This window comes from Erythrolamprus reginae, chromosome 2 (assembly GCF_031021105.1).
Source record: "Erythrolamprus reginae isolate rEryReg1 chromosome 2, rEryReg1.hap1, whole genome shotgun sequence".
Classification (NCBI taxonomy): domain Eukaryota; kingdom Metazoa; phylum Chordata; class Lepidosauria; order Squamata; family Dipsadidae; genus Erythrolamprus; species Erythrolamprus reginae.
This window is the reverse complement of record NC_091951.1, coordinates 323,949,614-323,967,367: the sequence shown is the minus strand read 5'-3', so window position 1 is coordinate 323,967,367 and position 17,754 is coordinate 323,949,614. Positions and strand designations below refer to the sequence as shown.

Below are 17,754 nucleotides of genomic sequence, written 5' to 3'. Positions count from 1 at the left end.
AATCGAATCTACGACCATACGTGGTCCAAGTTTCACCAGTGGTGTCTACAGGAGGGTCTCTCTCCCCTGTGCATCCCCATACACAGGATCATTTCCTTCCTTATGCAAGGTTTCCATAAAGGACTTTCCACCAGCACCCTCCGGCGTCATCTGGCGGCCATTTCCTCTGTCCTAGCGGGGCCCCGCAGACAGCCTCTCCGTTCCTTTCCAGAAGTTCAGGAATTCCTCAAGGGTATAGCCAACCTCAGACCTTCCAAGGTCCACAGGTATCCATCCTGGGATTTGCCACGGGTTCTCCATTCCCTCACGCAGGCACCATACGAACCCTTAAAATCGGCGTCCCTCAGGTACCTATCCTTTAAGGTGGCATTCCTGGTGGCTATTACCTCTGCCCGATGCATTTCGGAGTTGGCTGCCCTCTCAATCAGGCAGGACCTCTGCCAATTTCATCAGGACAAGGTAGTCTTGCGACTGGACCCCACCTTCTTACCCAAGGTCAGTTCCATGTTCCACAGGACCCAGGATATTGTCTTACCTTCCTTCTGCCTCCAACGGGACCACCCCTTAGCAATTAGATGGCACACCCTGGATCTCATTAGAGCGCTGAGGATCTATATCCAACGCACAGGACCCTTTCGGAGGTCGGAAGCACTTTTTATAGCCTATCATCCCAGAGTCATGGGGGCCAAAGTGTCTTCTACAGTGATAGGCCGTTGGATCAGAGGGACTATATCTAAGGCCTACGAATCGGCCGCCCTCTCAGTTCCAAGGAACATCACAGCGCATTCCACCAGGAGCGCAGCCACCTCGGCTGCTTGGGCGACTCAAGCCCCGTTGGAGGAGGTCTGCAAAGCAGCCACTTGGGCCTCGCCAAATTCCTTCATCAGGCACTACAAAATTGATTCTTACGCCTCAGCGGACGCTGCCTTCGGCAGAAGGGTACTCCAATCCGTTATCTCTCACGATAGCAATCTAATCCCACCCTAGGGACCATCTATTGGGTATGTCCCATGTGACTGCTGGACCCGCTCCTTCAGTACGGAGAATAGGCGTTGATTGCTTACCTGAACGCCTCTTCTCGTACGGTGAGCGGGTACAGCAGTCACTTCCCGCCCTTGTATGTGTCTTCTTTACCTTCCTATAACCTTTCTCCCTCTAACAATGAGAGTTGAACACTACAGAGCTTCACAGCTGAGCCTAGTCTATGGATTCGCGAATTCTGGGGAAGGGGCGGATCCAGCAAGCTTTTTTAACACTAGGCTCAGTTCCACCGGATTGGACATGAGCAACCCATGTGACTGCTGTACCCGCTCACCGTACGAGAAGAGGCGTTCAGGTAAGCAATCAACGCCTATTTCCTGACAGTTAGAACAATTAATCAGTGGAACAGCTTGCCTCCAGAAGTTGTGAATGCTCCAACACTGGAAGTTTTTAAGAAGATGTTGGACAACCATTTGTCTGAAGTAATGTAAGGTTTCCTGCCTTGGCAGGGGGTTGGACTAGAAGACCTCCAAGGTTCCTTCCAACTCTGTTATTATTATTATTACCTGGAATTATCATTGAAATCAAAGAGTTGACTACATGGCATATGAAGATATGGTGAAAATTGTTGGATTATTTAGGTCTATAAATGTTGTCTGATAACCGTATAAAGAGGTAAAATTAGAAGAATTAAAGAAATAAAAAGACTTATTGGGAAATTTGGAAGAAGTAAACTGACTGGTGGAGGACTACAAAGAATGATAAATACTGTGCATCCTGAGAAATTACTTTGGGACTGACAGAATTGTTTTAATACTGGCTGTTTGGTGTTACAGACAACGGAGAGTTTGGGACTTGGTAGAGTCTTCAGTAACTTTGTGACTTATTAAAATAAGGCAAAATGCTTCAACAGGGGAAAATAAGTATATTCCAAAAAGAAATATTATTGATGTTTCAAAGTATTCATGAAACCATAACAAAGAACTATAGAGAGATAAAGGATTTGATACATGATGCGGTTGTGAGACCAGAAAAAGCTCAGCAAATAACAATGAAAAACAAACAGATAACCCTGGAAATAGAGAAGAAAATAGAAAAAATAAAGGAAAGGATAGAGCTGATAAAACAACAAATGAATCATAAAGACAAGGAAAAGGAAGAGATGATAAAAATGGATGAAATAGAACAGACAGATTATTTATTTTTATTTATTTATTTATTTATTATTTGGATTTGTATGCCGCCCCTCTCCGAAAACTCGGGGCGGCTCACAACAAGTGAAAAGACAATCCAATACATTATACATTATACATTAAGAGATCAAAAAATAAAATTTGATAAACAAAAAGACATTCCTGAAGTGAGTATAAAGACACTGATAGACATAGTGAAGGTTTCGCAGCAAGAGATAGAGGTAGAGGCACAGGGATTACTTAGATTAAATATGAATGATGCATGGAGAGCCAGGGTGGCGCAGCAGGTAGAGTGCTGTACTGCAGGCCACTGAAGCTGACTGTAGATCTGAAGGTCAGCGGTTCAAATCTCATCACCGGCTCAAGGTTGACTCAGCCTTCCATCCTTTCGAGGTGGGTAAAGTGAGGACCCAGATTGTGGGGGCAATATGCTGGCTTCGTTAAAAAGTGCTATTGCTAACATGTTGTAAGCTGCCCTGAGTCTAAGGAGAAGGGCGGCATAAAAATTGAATAAATAAATAAAATAAATAAATAAATGGAGATACAAAACACCAAGGGAGTATGGATAGCATGCCAAAAACCAACAAGAATTTAAATATTAAAATGAACAAGAGATGATGGATAGAAATAGAATACCTATTAATATAAGATTTCTGCTAAGATTTAAAATAGAAGTAGAAATTAGAGGGAAAATATTGATATGTACAGCATTATATAATATTTTAAAATCAGTAGATAGAATAGATTAGAAATTGAAAGATTATGGTATTAATAATCCTTTAACATTATTATGGTTATTAGTAGTGTGTATTAAAATGTTGGAATAATTAAATGGATTATATATAGGGTGGAGCAAATACTACAATGCTAATAATTTTAATATTAATATTTATGTTACTATAATTATATGAGTTTGATTAATGTAATTTATACAAAATCCCAAAAGGGGGACTATGGAAAACATTCTAAAAATCAACAAGAATTGAAATATTTAAACAGGCAAGAAATGATGGATAGAAATAGAATACCTACTAATATAAAATTTGTGTTATTTAGATTTAGAATAGAGGAAAAAATTAGAAAGGGGAGAAAAAGTATTGTGCATATCTCTATATAATATTCTAAAATCAGTATGTAGAGGAAAGGATCAGAAGTTGAAAGACAAGTGTATTACGTATAAAATTACTATAATAATGTGAGTATGATTAATGTAACTAAGACTACTAAAATTGTTAATATTATTACTATTATTTGGTATCAAAACTAATACTTGTACTTAGATGCCACATTATTCAAATATTCAATACTTATATATATCTAAAAATAAAAAAATATGCAAAAAAAGCTTTTGTAGCAGGATGCACTTGATTTAAATCATGATTTAAATCACTAGTAAAAAGGCTTCAACTTGATTTAAATCATAATTTTTAAAGAGCAACTGTCATCTCTGCTACTCATCTGAACTGCTGTTGACTTACCAACAGTCTCAATGTTGCAGAATATACAGCCTCATGTTACATAACTAAACTCCATTTCATGCTGAATAAACTAAACGATTTATTTATCTTAAATAGAAAATTATCTTTACATAGATTTTTACTCCAAAAGCATTTTATTAAAATAAATTTGATAAGAATTTTTAAAAATCCAATTTAAAATTTAAAAACCTATTTAAAATTTAAAAATCTGCTTTTTTTCTTTTTTCTTTTTTAAAAAAACATCAATTTTTATCCACCTTGTTTCTTGGCAATAGCATCCATATGAAAGTCTTACCTATATGATGTATATGAGACTTAACTGTCACAGTTCAGTATCAGCCACCTTTAAGGCAGGAATTTTCCTACATTTTACAATTTAGTCTCTATTTTTATTTTTTTTAATTTAATTGGATTTATATGCCACCCCTCTCCGAGGAATCAGAGTGGCCTACTCCATATAAATCTACCAATCTTATATAAAAATCTATCTATATATATAAATATTATCTTCCTGGGCCAGTGAGCTATTTTGTTCTGTTTATATGTGGTGCAAGCCATTTCCAAAGTATCAAAACTCTGTTACCTGTCTTTTTCTAACCAACTGCAACTAAGCCCACTGCAACTATATCGCCAAAAAGGCTTCCAGAGTTGTTAACCTGATCCTACGTAGCTTCTGCTCTGGCAATCTCACACTACTGACTAGAGCCTACAAAACTTATGCCAGACCCATCCTCGAATACAGCTCATCTGTCTGGAACCCACACCACATTTCAGACATCAACACTATCGAAAACGTCCAAAGATATTTCACCAGAAGAGCCCTTCACTCCTCCACTCGAAACAGAATACCTTACGAAAACAGACTAACTATCCTAGGTCTCGAAAGCTTAGAATTGCGGCGCCTAAAACACGATTTAAGTATTGCCCACAAGATCATATGCTGCAATGTCCTTCCGGTCAACGACTACTTCACCTTCAACCGCAACAACACAAGAGCATGCAACAGATTCAAACTTAATATTAACTGCTCCAAACTTGACTATAAAAAATATGACTTTAACAATCGAGTCGTCAATGCGTGGAACTCATTACTGGACTCTGTCTACTCCCAACCCCCAACATTTCTCCCTTAGACTCTCCACGATTGACCTCTCCAGGTTCCTAAGAGGCCAGTAAGGGGCGTACATAAGTGCACTGATGTGCCTAACGTCTCCTGTCCAATTACCTTTCCTTTTCTCATATATCCTATATATTCTCTCCCTCTCATCCACTCCTCTTCTTTTTTACTTATTATCCCTATATATATACTACTTAATGTTTATTTCATTCCATATGTATTGTATATTGGACAAAGAATAAATAAATAAATAAATAAATCAATCAATCAATAAATAAAAAAACTGCTAAGATCATTTGATTCAGTTAAAAGTTGTTTTGTATAATTTAGCCCCATCTGTAGGCCCTCAGGTTGAAGTGGAAAATACCGGTAAAGATTATGCTGTCATAACATGGAAAGAAATTCCAGAAGAAGATAGAAACGGTGTGATTATTAGCTATACCATAATTTATCAAGAAGAAGGTCACAAACGTGAGGGTATGTATACAAACTGAAAAAAGAACAACTTGGGGTTTTTTAAATATTTAAATATTTTAAATTTGTCTGATTGCTTATGATTTGTTTTTACATGTTGTGAGCCGCCCCGAGTCTTCGAAGAGGGGCGGCATACAAATCTAAGTAATAAATAAATAAATAAATAAAACTATTGCCAATTCTTTAACTTCAGATGTATGCTTCTTTACTCTGAGATAATCTACTATTTTAAAATCATTTCTCTTAGTATGTCTGTTTCTGCCTCTATCTTTCTGGTGTTTATGATTACTTAAGGATGGTCCTAGTTTACACTAAATGAAACTGAAAACTTTTTTAATTTAATTTTTTATTGATTTTTATGATAACAATAAAACATTCACACAACACAACACATAGCAATGTGCTCAGTGTTAAGTGCCCACCACCAAACAACATTCATACCCCTCCACCTATTTTCTATAGATCCTTTTAACTCAAGAGCAGTATATCTATTTATATACAGTGATCCCCCGGGTTCCGCGATCCCGATCATTGCGAAAGGCTATATAGCGATTTTTCAACCCGGAAGTAAAAACACCATCTGCGCATGCGCGCCCTTTTTTCTATGGCCACGCATGCGTAGATGGCGCCGGGCAGATCAGCTGCTGGGCGGCTTCCCTGGGTCTTCCCCCTCTTGCTGGCGGGAGGGCGAGCGGCGGGCATCAGCGAGGAGTTTGCGTGGGCGGCAGGGAAACCCCAGCGCCGCTTCCCAGCTGAGTCCTGAAGCCAAACGCGGAAGTTCGCTTCAGGACTCAGCTGGGAAGCGGCGCGAGCGAACGGCGTGGGCGGGCAAAGGGCGGGCGCGCGGGCAGGCAGGCGGCGGACAAGCGGTGGGCGAACAAGCGGCGGGCGCAGCAGCAGCGAGGAGTTTGCGTGGGCGGCAGGGAAACCCCAGCGCCGCTTCCCAGCTGAGTCCTGAAGCCAAACGCGGAAGTTCGCTTCAGGACTCAGCTGGGAAGCGGCGCGAGCGAACGGTGTGGGCGGGCGAAGGGCGGGCGCGCGGGCAGGCAGGCGGCGGACAAGCGGCGGGCGGACAAGCGGCGGGCGCGGCAGCAGCGAGGAGTTTGCGTGGGCGGCGGGAAACCCCAATCTTTGGCTCCTCGCTGCTGCGGCGGAAGTAAAAACACCATCTGCGCATGCGCAGATGGTGTTTTTACTTCCGCACCGCTACTTCGCGAAAAACCGATCATTGCGAGGGGTCCTGGAACGGAACCCTCGCAATAATCGGGGGATCACTGTATTATAAAACTGCAAACCTCTGCTGAAAAATATCTGGCTTTATATTCCCAAGATGCTTTTTCAAAAGACAAATGGACTTCGTTTTTTGGGACAAAGAGGGTTCCAGTTATATTTCGCTACTGGTGTGTATCTGCGCACATGTCCCACTACACAATTTCACCCCCGTGCATGTTCAAGGTGATATTACCAGCCAAAACACAGCTGAGGGGTTTTCCAGCTGTGCTTCAGATGAAGAATAATGGTTGGCATTAACATGAGGGTGGGCGGGAGAGCTTTTTTCAAAAGCACAGGATGCAGAGCAGCCCTCTAACCCCGAAAAAAATCACCCAAATTACATCATCATCAGGCTACTTACCGATACTGGTAGATTGCACCGGTAGGAACCCATCACTGAGGACAACCATAACCTGGATGACTGAGAATTTCCATAGAACCCTGGCTTTATAGTAATTTCATTATACAAAATCTCACAAGGAGACGCACACAACGTGCATGAAGATAAGCGATGCATATTCACATGTTTACAGCATTTGGTACTGAAGCTAGCTGGAGGAACATTTGAAAACAATTCATTCCACTAATAACTACCCTGTTTCCCCGAAAATAAGACGACGTCTTATATTAATTTTTGCTCACAAAGATGTGCTACGTCTTATTTTCAGGGGATGTCTTATTTTTTTTTCAATGAAGAATTCACATTTATTGCTGAGCAAAAAAATGAACGTTTATTCTATACTGTACAGTAGTTGTCATCACAAACCAGCATAACCAGACAAACTGTGAATGCTATCAAGAATTTCTTACTACTATCGTACCATTATTTCCATGTACAACAATTATACTTTCTTCAAATATATGTTATATATGTTCTGTTTGGGAATGTTGTGAAACAAAACATCTCCTACATCTTACTTTCAGGGATGCCTTATATTAGGCAATTCTACGAAATCTATCCTATGTCTTAATAATAATTAATAATAATAATAATAATAATAATAATAATAATAATAATAATAATAATTTATTAGATTTGTATTCCGCCCCTCTCTGAAGACTAAGGGTGTCTTACTTTCAGGGGTGACTTATTTTCCAGGAAACAGGGTAGCGGTCTGATGTTTTTGTACGACAAAAACACGATTCATTGTACAAATAGACTCAAAAGTGTACCCAAAACCTCTTGCTCCATTGCCCTATATCTCCCCCTTTTCCCTCTCCCTTTTTCATTCCATCTCCCCCCTGAAAATGAAATCGCACCCTGGAGGGGGGGGGGGCAATATCGCCCTGGTTAAGAATCACTGCTCTAAACAAATCCACGAGTTGCTCTTTTCAATAGCTGGGAAGCTATTTCTGCTTCCCCATTGATTAGCTTTATACTCCAAAGTTGTTCAGACAGGTTTCAGAGAGTGGTGATTAAAAGGAAAGCAAAATAAAAGCCAGAGCAAGGAAATGGCCTGTGGAAAGAGTTTTTAGGCATAATAGCTGAGGGCGTTTCCCCTCCTTTTATTATAAATCTCGTAGAGTGTGTAGTAGCATAAAAGCTACTGGAATAAATGAAGGATGAAAATGGATTGAAGGGATGGCAGCTCTTCTATGCTGGGTGAGATGATCACTTAATTTTCCATTTATGTCTTAATAGAAAAAACTGTGGACAGTAGTATCCTGAAGTACGAACTTACGTCTTTGCAGCCCAACACCAATTACATAGTTTGGATTATGGCAAACACCAGCATTGGAGGAACAAAGGGAAATGAAATGTACTTTTTTACTAAGCTACTTAGTAAGTTATTCAAGGCAAATAGTTTTTCTCTTCAGATATTTATTTATTTGTTTGTTTGTTTGTTTGTTTATTTTGTCCAATACACAATAATACACAATGAATGTTATAGAGGATATAGAAAAAAAGAAATATGAGATATAGGAGAGACTATAGGACAGGGGACGGAAGGCACTCTAATGCGCTTATGTTTATTGTTATTAAGACATGTTATTAAGACATGCTTATTGTTACTTAAGACATGTTTGTATTATTTTTAACTAGAAAGAATGACTTAACATGAATGAAAATGAGACACTGCTAATCTTCTGCAATTGGAAACGTTAGAAAAATTAAACAGTGATATTTTTAATGTCTTGCTTTTACAGGTTAATGAGCTGTGAAGATTCTGTAGAATAGTTATATTTTAGTCACAATATCCAGCAATATCCAGAGAAGGCAGAGCCATATCCTTAGCTCAGTTATCTGCACAAATATATATTTCTCTCTTGGATGCCACTTCATGGAATCAATCACATTGATTTCATTGATCTCTATGTCTAAAATGTCATTAGACATTTTTGACCTAAAATATTTGGAATTTGACATTTTAATTTGCTTGCCCTCTCCTCTAGGTACAACAGACATTATTCTGGCAACTGTCTTCATTGGAATATTCATGGCATGCTTCATATGTTTTGGACTATTATGGGCTCTAAAATATAAAATGTGAGTATATTTTTAAATGATTGAAAACAAAATGTGAAAAAACAATAATATGGCCCAGTATTTATTTTGGCAATTATTTAATCTAATATATAATCTCAGTCTTCAGTAGTTCAAGGTTGTTGGTATTTTTTTTTACTTTTCTTTCTTTCAATTGCAGCACTGTGAAAGTGCTGCAATTATTTTTTACTTATATCACTTAGTGAAATGAGCCCTACTTAAATTACTAGGTTCGTCTGAGGCTATGTGACAAGGCTTGTTGCAAATCACAATCCAACCTCTTTATCTTTTCCCCTTTCATTACTTACATGAAACTCCTTCTTAAACACAATTTTTCTCCAGATGGTTGCAATTTCAATAGGAACTTTGAATGATTCAGTGTGTTATATTTTCCAAGCATAACATTCCCACATCCAACTTCCCTGGCCCAAATATTGGGTTCCATAGGTTATATACAAAATAATTTTAGGAGCTAACTTTAAGCAGGGACCAGGTGAAGTCTCCCCTTCCATATACACTGACACAGTACCTAAACATATTGGAACTTCTTCAGAATGTTGAACGATTGCATACATTTTCTCCAAACATCAAGTGAAATATTATATTACATTAACTATATATTATTGTTATATTTATATTATATTATTATATTAATTATATATTATTGTTATATTTATATTATATTGTATTATTTTATTTTTTATTTTATTCATATTATTTTATATTGTTTTGTTTTGTTTTATTTTAATTAATTTTCATTTATTTTAATAATTTATTATATTTATTATAGTATCAAGAAGGGAATACCAGTACACAAAGTTCCCTCAGAATAGTCACAACACACCAAATATTTCAGTTTAGGAGGACCAAATAAAATTAGGGGATTTTTATTTATTTATTAAAAAGATTTACTGTATATGGAAACTCAACTCACAACGGCTCAAAGTGGTCTCAAAACCCAAAACAGTCTCATATCCACCACGCTCCCATGACAACATTCAGATAAGCTACTTGATGGGCTCTATATCAGATTGGGATCTCCAGGAGTGCAGACAAATAACTTTTCAAAAGATTAATAAGATTAGGGCCACTCTTATCTCTGGAGAGATAACGTTCCTTCTTCATGGTCTAACTAGATGACCCATGATGGATCCTGATTGTTAAATTTGCTGGGAGGATGTAATTGGGAAGAGACAGACCTTCAGATAATCTGGCCCCAAGCTTTAAAGGTGATAACAAAAACCTTTAATTAGATCTGGAAGCAAATCAGCAACCAATGTAGCTTCCACAAGGCCAGTGATGTGTACAAATTTAGACTTGCATGCAGGCCACCGCATTTTGGACTAACTAAAGCTTCCAGATACTTTTCAAGAGCATGTAAAGCATAGTCATCTTCATTTAGAGCAGTGGCTCTCAACCTGGGGGTTGGGGCCCCTTTGGGGTCAAATGACCGTTTCACAGGGGTCACCTAAGACCATGATAAAATACAAATTTCCCATAGTGTTAGGAACTAAAGGTTCTATTCTGGGGCCTTGGAACATATTTTTACAATCCAACCAATCAGGCGTTTACAGTGGGGGTGTCCCTCTGATCTTCTGGCCAATCAGCTTAAAGCTCTGTTGGGAGAATTGGTGCTAGACTTATGGTTGTGGGTCAGAATACTATGAGGAACTTATTAAGGGATCGTGGCATTAGAAAGGTTGAGAACCACTGATTTAAAGCATCATATACAAGCAACTATTCTTTTTGTTGTTGCCATTTCCATATGGACAGTAAGAATTATCCCTGCCCACACGTCTATACATTCTATTTGCTGGTGGTTATTTCCATTTTCACTAGTAAGGGAAGCTTAAATTCTTAGAATCTACATTTTTCCTGTCTCCAACAGAAAGAGGTGACTATATTGTGGATTAATGTTGGTCCAGGAAAGAGTATAATTGATGTACAATCTGAAAATCCTAGCCACGCTTTCCACCTCTTGAGCAGGAGTTGCAAGTCCGGTGGAACCTCCAAATTATGCACCAGGAGCATCTGGGTGATGACAATTCTCTATAAACCAGAACCTATTCCCCAAACTATTCTGTTTTGCCAGGGTTCAATTTCAGCGTATTGCTCTTCATCCAGACCTTAACAGCCTACAGTAGTGATGGTGAACCTTTTTTTATGTGCTATCGCGCATGTGCGAGTGCCCACACCCATAATTCAATGCCTGGGGATGGCGAAAATGGCCTCCCCCATCCCTCCAAAGGCCCTTTGGAGGCCTAAAACAGCTCATTTCACAACCTCTGATGGGCCCAGTAGGCCTGTTTTTTTGCCCTCCCCAGGCTCCAGAGGCAAAAAGCCTCCCCCCATCCCTCCGGAGACTCTCTGGAAGCCATTGGTTCGCCATCACTGGCCTACAGCCTAAAGAGGGAAGTTTAGTGGCATCATTTAATTCAACATGGTCTGAGATATTGTTAGCATACTGATGATATGTAATTCCATAGTGAAAGATTGTGTTACCCAGAGGCTTCATGTAGATATCAAATAGAAACAGAGAAAGAACCCTATGAAAACCCATAAAGCAGGGTCTGAAGGTCAAGCTTGTTGGTTCCGTTCTTGAGATGTCATCAAATGCAAATATTGGAGAACTAAATCATTTTGCTTTTGTTTTATCAGGATAAAGCAAGTGTGCTGGCCTCAGATTCCTCATCCTGTAATAAAAAGTTGTCCTGCTATATCTGAGGTAAGGATTGATTTTTGGCTGGGCAACCAGGCTGTGAGAAAATGAGTGTGATGGCCCAGAATTTTGTCTAGTCCTAATGCAACATGAATCTCCTCGAGTATTGCAGCCATGGACTTTATTTTGTCAAATCATCTTCATCTCTGACCTTTCAGATTCACTCCTATTGGAGATAATTTGAAAAAAAACACCACATGCAATTTTGCATAGAAAAAATAGCTAAGTGTAATGTAAGCTGTACATCTAACAGCTAAGTGTAATGTAAATCACTGTAAATGAGCCTCCAATTCATTTTTGCTCATAACTATCACAGTCTGTAAGCCGCAACATGTCTCTTGTATCAGCACTTGAGATGTGTAGCCAAGAGGTTGGATCCATTGAAGAAACAGCCCCTAACCATTGCATTGATTGTGCTTGGTAAAGCTGACACCTCCCATTCTCTTTTCTCTACCTTGCTTTCCTTCTATAAATACAACTTGTCTTTAGACCCAAAGAGTGAACTTGCAGTATCTTCTGTTCTGGCCATATTAGTTAAATGGCATGTGCTGGTGAACACAAGAAGGAATGACCATATCGTTTGGCGGGACCTAGGGGAAGAGCCTTCTCTGTGGAGGCTCTGGCCCTCTGGAATCAGCTCCCCCCAGAGATTCCTACTGCCCCCATCCTCCTCATCTTTCGCAAGAATTTGAAGACTCATTTGTGCCGTCAGGCTAGGGGCTATTAATTACTTGCCCCCTTGCTGATGAATGAAATGTATAGTTTCTGTGTGAATGGGAGCGATTGATTAGAAATAAATTTGGGTTTTTAGACTAGTTAATTTTAAGTTAAATTGGATTTAATCCAATAAATAAATAGATGAGTAGACAGCTAGATAGAAGATAGATAGATAGTTAGACAGACAGACAGACAGACAGACAGACAGACAGATATCATGTAAGTTATTAGAGGGCAAAAAGTTGCCAGAAACAAACCCCCAGTGCTTGCCTAATGGCTCATAGGATACACAAGCATAGGATACACATAGCATTGGACCAGAATATCTCCGGGACCGCCTTCTGCCGTACGAATCCCAGCGATCGGTTAGATCTCACAGAGTTGGCCTTCTCTGTGTTCCGTCAACTAAACAATGTCGTCTGGTGAGACCCAGGGGAAGAGCCTTCTCTGTGGCGGCCCCGACCCTCTGGAACCAGCTCCCCCCCAGAGATTAGGATTGCCCCCACCCTCCTTGTCTTTCGCAAACTCCTTAAAACCCACCTCTGCCGTCAGGCATGGGGGAATTGAGACATCTCCCCCAGGCCTATATAATTTTATGTATGGTATGCTTTTGTTGTATGTTCTTTTAAATTATGGGTTTTAGATATTTTTAAATATTAGATTTGTTCTTGATACATTGTTTTTATTATTGTTGTGAGCTGCCCCGAGTCTGCAGAGAGGGGCGGCATACAAATCTAATAAGTAAGTAAGTAAGTAAGTAAGTAAGTAAGTAAGTAAGTAAGTAAGTAAGTAAATAAATAACTGAGTAAATTACTCTTTATTCTGTTATTGCCACATCCATTTGAACAGTAACAGCAGTAGAATTATTTATGTTCCTTTTTGTCCTCCTGTCTACATCCTCTTTGCTGGTGGTTTTTTCCCATTTTCACTAGTAAAGGAAGCTTTATATTCTTAGAATCTGCATTTTTTTCCTGTCTTCAACAGAAAATCATATTGGGGAACTCATCTTCTAAGGATGACATCAATATTTTGAAAATGGATCCTTGCAGGGAGAATGAGCTGCCACTGCTCTTTCCCGAAAACTGCTTCAAACCAGCAAACGTTACTGCAAAACCTACCGTTGCTGGTCAAGAGACTTTTTGCACTGGAGAATACAAAGCTCTAGATTTCTTTCTTCCAGCATCATCTTTGAACCACGACTTCCACAATCAGCCACTTCTGACTAGGAAAAGGGATTCTGAAAGTTCTGCAGAAGAAGAAATGCAATATCAGGAAAATGGGCAGGAGAAAACAGAATTTAATTCATATTTGAAAAACTCTGTTTGTTCAAGAGAGTTCCTGGATTGCGAGAGTGTAGAACAAAATACGAAAGAACCTGAAACAAAACCTGCTTTTTTGGCCTCTTGCAGTGTTGAGGATCCTTATATAGCACCAGACACAGTTAAATTACTCTCAAAGTGTTAATTACAAATTTTTTAAAAATCTTACAGGACATCCTGCTTGTAATTGCTGTTTTACTAAATAGTAAGCATGTAAGTCCTGTATGCTTGTTTTTAATTATTGCATACCTTTTATTAGGAGGTATAAAATATTCACATCAGGGGCCATGTTGCATGTTGCCCTGTTTCCTAATAAAATATAATGATGTTGAATAGAAAAAAAATGGTCTAAGTAACTTTGGATATAGAGAAAAATGCTCTTAGGAGTTGAATAATATCCATACATCCTTACTTTCTGACCCAAAATGCTAGTTAACCAATTGGTTAAGGCATCAGGCTAGAAGCTAGGAGACCATGAGTTCTAGTCCTGCCTTTGGGCCAGTCATTCTCAATCGGCCCAGCCCACCTCATAGGGTTGTTGTGGAGAAAACAGGAAGAAGGAATAATATTAGGTATGTTCACTGCCTTATGTTATTTGTAAAGGAATAAAAGCAGAATAAAATCTAATAAAAAAATAAAATATTTTTGTTAGATATGCTTTTGCAAGTACAAAGCTCTGCCTTCTTTAATTTTTTGTTTCATTATTCTAGTCTAGTAATCACAGATCTCAAATATGTGACACATGGAGGAGGAAATGAAGTCACATAATTGTAAATAAAAACTAATCGTCTTGTAAAGATTGGCAGAAATAAAAATAAAAGTCTAAAGGCTTTGTATAATTTGTATGTGTATTCAGTGGTTGAAATAGTTTTAACCTATAAAAAAAAACGTAAAACTAAAAAGATCACTTTAAAGAGTTCATATTTTATATAATGTCAGCGTACACAATTTCTTGGGTGAAAATTGTTACTAGCAATGCCATGATGCTTTTACCTGAATACCTCTCTGAATGTTAAAATGTTTCACCATCTACCCAGTGTTGAGATGAACTAGAGCAGTTCTGGGAGTTGAAGTCCGCCAGGCTTAAATTACCAAGGTTGGAGACCCCTGGTTTAAGTAATGCAGATTTAAGTGAGATAGAGACCAGTATGAAAGGTCAAGGAGGCAACTGCGTTAATTTACTACTGAAGAAGCTTGACTTTCTAGAGTTTCTTGAAACAAAAAGATTAGAAGAAAAAGTCAAATAGTTGCAATGAGGTGATAAGGGGAAGCTCTGAAATAGCTAAGAAGCCACTATCATATATATCTTGCTTGTTTTGTTTTTCACGTGATAAAACACATCCTTTTTTTGCATATTATTTACTCCACGGCTGGACGCATCTAAAATTAAGATCTGTTAATAACTTTCAAATCAATAGAATTGTGACTGTGAGACCGTGACTTTCTCCCTGATAAGAGGAGAAAGGATAAGTTGTGAATTCTCCATCTTGCGGATGCTTGACTGCACAAAGCATTGCAGACATGTTCAGGGTGGCAAGTAAAAATATCCTCACTATCTGTTAAGGGACAATTCATGTATTTTAGATTACATATCCATGTCAGCAACCAAATGCTGATTTTTGACCAAATGTATTTCATCTTTTTTTCTCCTTTGGCTGACATTGAGGAACTAGATTGGGACCCTTGTGGGTTTTTTGTAAGCAAAAGATGGGCTTGACACATACAAAACGATATGTAAAGTGGTATATAAGTCTAAGTGCTATTGCTATTGCTAAAGATTTGAACATTATCCATTTAGGAAGAAGTCTGGATTTATTAAGCTTGTGCTATGGTTAAACCAGGGGTGAAATCCAGCAGGTTCTGGAGAACTAGTAGCGGAAACTTTCAGTAGTTTGGAGAACTGGCAAATACCATCTCTGCTTGGCCCCAGAACGGGGTGGGAATGGGATTTTGCAATATCTTTCCCCTGCCACACTACCAAGCCACACCATCAAGCCATGCCCACAGAACTGGTAGTAAAAAGGATTTCAACACTGGGTTAAATATGGAATATAGTTCGGTGGAAGACTGCCATGCTATCTTAAAATTTTGTACTGATGAAATGTTGCATAGTTTCCACTTTTTAATTGATTGTTTAAAATCATATTTTTCTTAAGTATATTACTTATACATGTATATTATTTTCCTTTTGTTAATTTTCCCCCAGTTTTCCTTTTATGCTTAGAAGCAAAACAACTGAAATAAAAGAAAAATGTAAAAATATTGTATAATTTTCCTTGATAATCTCTTGACTATGGAATGTCTTCCTTGCTAATTATGCCTGGCCTTTTTCATTTTCCCAGGCCTTTTTGTAATGTTGATTTTTTTAAAAATGCAGTTTTTTCTTTGATGCTGTTTTATTTTGTAAAGCACTTTAGTATGTTTTGACCAACTGTATAAAGTGTAAACCTGTTCCTTCTTAAATGGAAGTTGTATCAAAATAATTTAAATAAAATAATGTTTGACATTTTTACAGTAGCATTCAATGCATGCTTTTGGATATTATAGAAAGAAGTTTTGTACATTAGTTAGAAGCTTTTCCAATGTATCTTGATAAATATATGCAGACTTAATCCCTTCCACTGATCAACAAACATATAATTATTGTATTGGTAGAAGTAATTCTTATATTAGTGTAACAAAACATCTGAAAAGAAAGCAATAATAGAAAAATACATGGCATTAAATGACATTAATTTATTCCAACAATAAGCCAACAATACAAACAGCATAATAGCTTTCTTCTAACAATTTTGTAATTGTTTACAGATGGATTTCAAAGAAATACACAAATGGCAATTCAGGGAAAAGACTGAAAACTACACATTTAAATTTAAATTAGTGTTTTCACATTTGCATTCACATTATCAGAAAAGGTTATTAGTACAGCTTTCTAGAAAGGTCAAAGTTCTTGATTACTGGTATATTATGCAAACTGAATTGGCTACAATTACCAGAATCTCCAGATTTTTCAGATCAAATAATGAATAATGAACATGAACATCTTCATTTCAACAGCTTGATTGCCTTATTCATAATTTTGAGATGTATTTTGATTTCTTTTAAATTTAACTCTCAGTTTCTTAGCCATCAGAAGACTACTTGTACAATAGTTGTAAGCTTAGGTCACTTTATCTACTTTATTTTGTTTGTCAAACTTGTACAAGATAATAAGTATAGGTATAAACATAAACATAAGCAAAGTAAGTACAGATAAATGAGGACAACAGGACAATAAGACGGGACAATAGGCACGATGGTATGCTTTATAGGCCTCTTAGGAATGGGGTGAGGTTGACAGTAGAGACTCTAAGGTTAAAGTTTGGGGGGTTTGGGGAAGAAACCACAGAGTCAGGTTGTGAATTCCAGGCATTGATCACTCTTGCTGAAATCGTATTTTCTACAATCGAGTTTGGAATGGTTTACATTAAGTTTGCATCGATTGTGAGCCCATGTATTGTTGTGGTTGAAGCTGAAGTAGTCATTGACAGGTAGAACATTTAGAATGTTTCTCTCCGATTCATAGACAAATTCAATCAGCATTATACATCCACTGAAATTGCTAAAAAGGTGATGCAACAATGCCTATGTGAACTTTTTCTGGTAACCAGGTAGTAGCAGCACATAAACAATATGTGCCAAATAAATGTACTGTAGGCTCTTTCACTTCTTGCAAAAGGAGCGAAAAGAGGATTTTGGCTGCTGTAAAACTTCAGATAAAGATAACACACATTCTGGGAAAATTGCACTATTAACAGATTAAACTGCAAATCAAACAATGCTTTTTAAAATGAGTAATTTCCTATTTGTTTAGTCTAAATCTAGGACTGAATGTTCAACAATATTTGGTAAATGCAAGCACTGTTTATAAGCTTCTATGAAGTATGTCATGAGTACTGCTCTAGTCCTTTCACATCAACCCAACACCTCTCCATTTCTTGAATGAAGTAGATTTTCCCT

At 38.0% G+C, this 17,754-nt stretch overlaps 1 protein-coding gene across 1 annotated transcript in view; it reads left to right on the top strand.

The window, feature by feature from the left end:
• IL31RA (interleukin 31 receptor A) overlaps positions 1 to 16,265 on the top strand; it is a 55,356-nt gene extending 39,091 nt beyond the window's left edge. The window contains 6 exon segments of the mRNA XM_070743345.1: positions 5,100 to 5,246; positions 8,158 to 8,298; positions 8,910 to 9,003; positions 11,659 to 11,725; positions 13,421 to 13,759; positions 13,761 to 16,265. Of these exon segments, the coding sequence (XP_070599446.1) occupies positions 5,100 to 5,246; positions 8,158 to 8,298; positions 8,910 to 9,003; positions 11,659 to 11,725; positions 13,421 to 13,759; positions 13,761 to 13,793 (821 nt within the window). The 3' untranslated portion in view covers positions 13,794 to 16,265.
• The last annotated feature ends 1,489 nt before the right edge of the window (positions 16,266 to 17,754 follow it).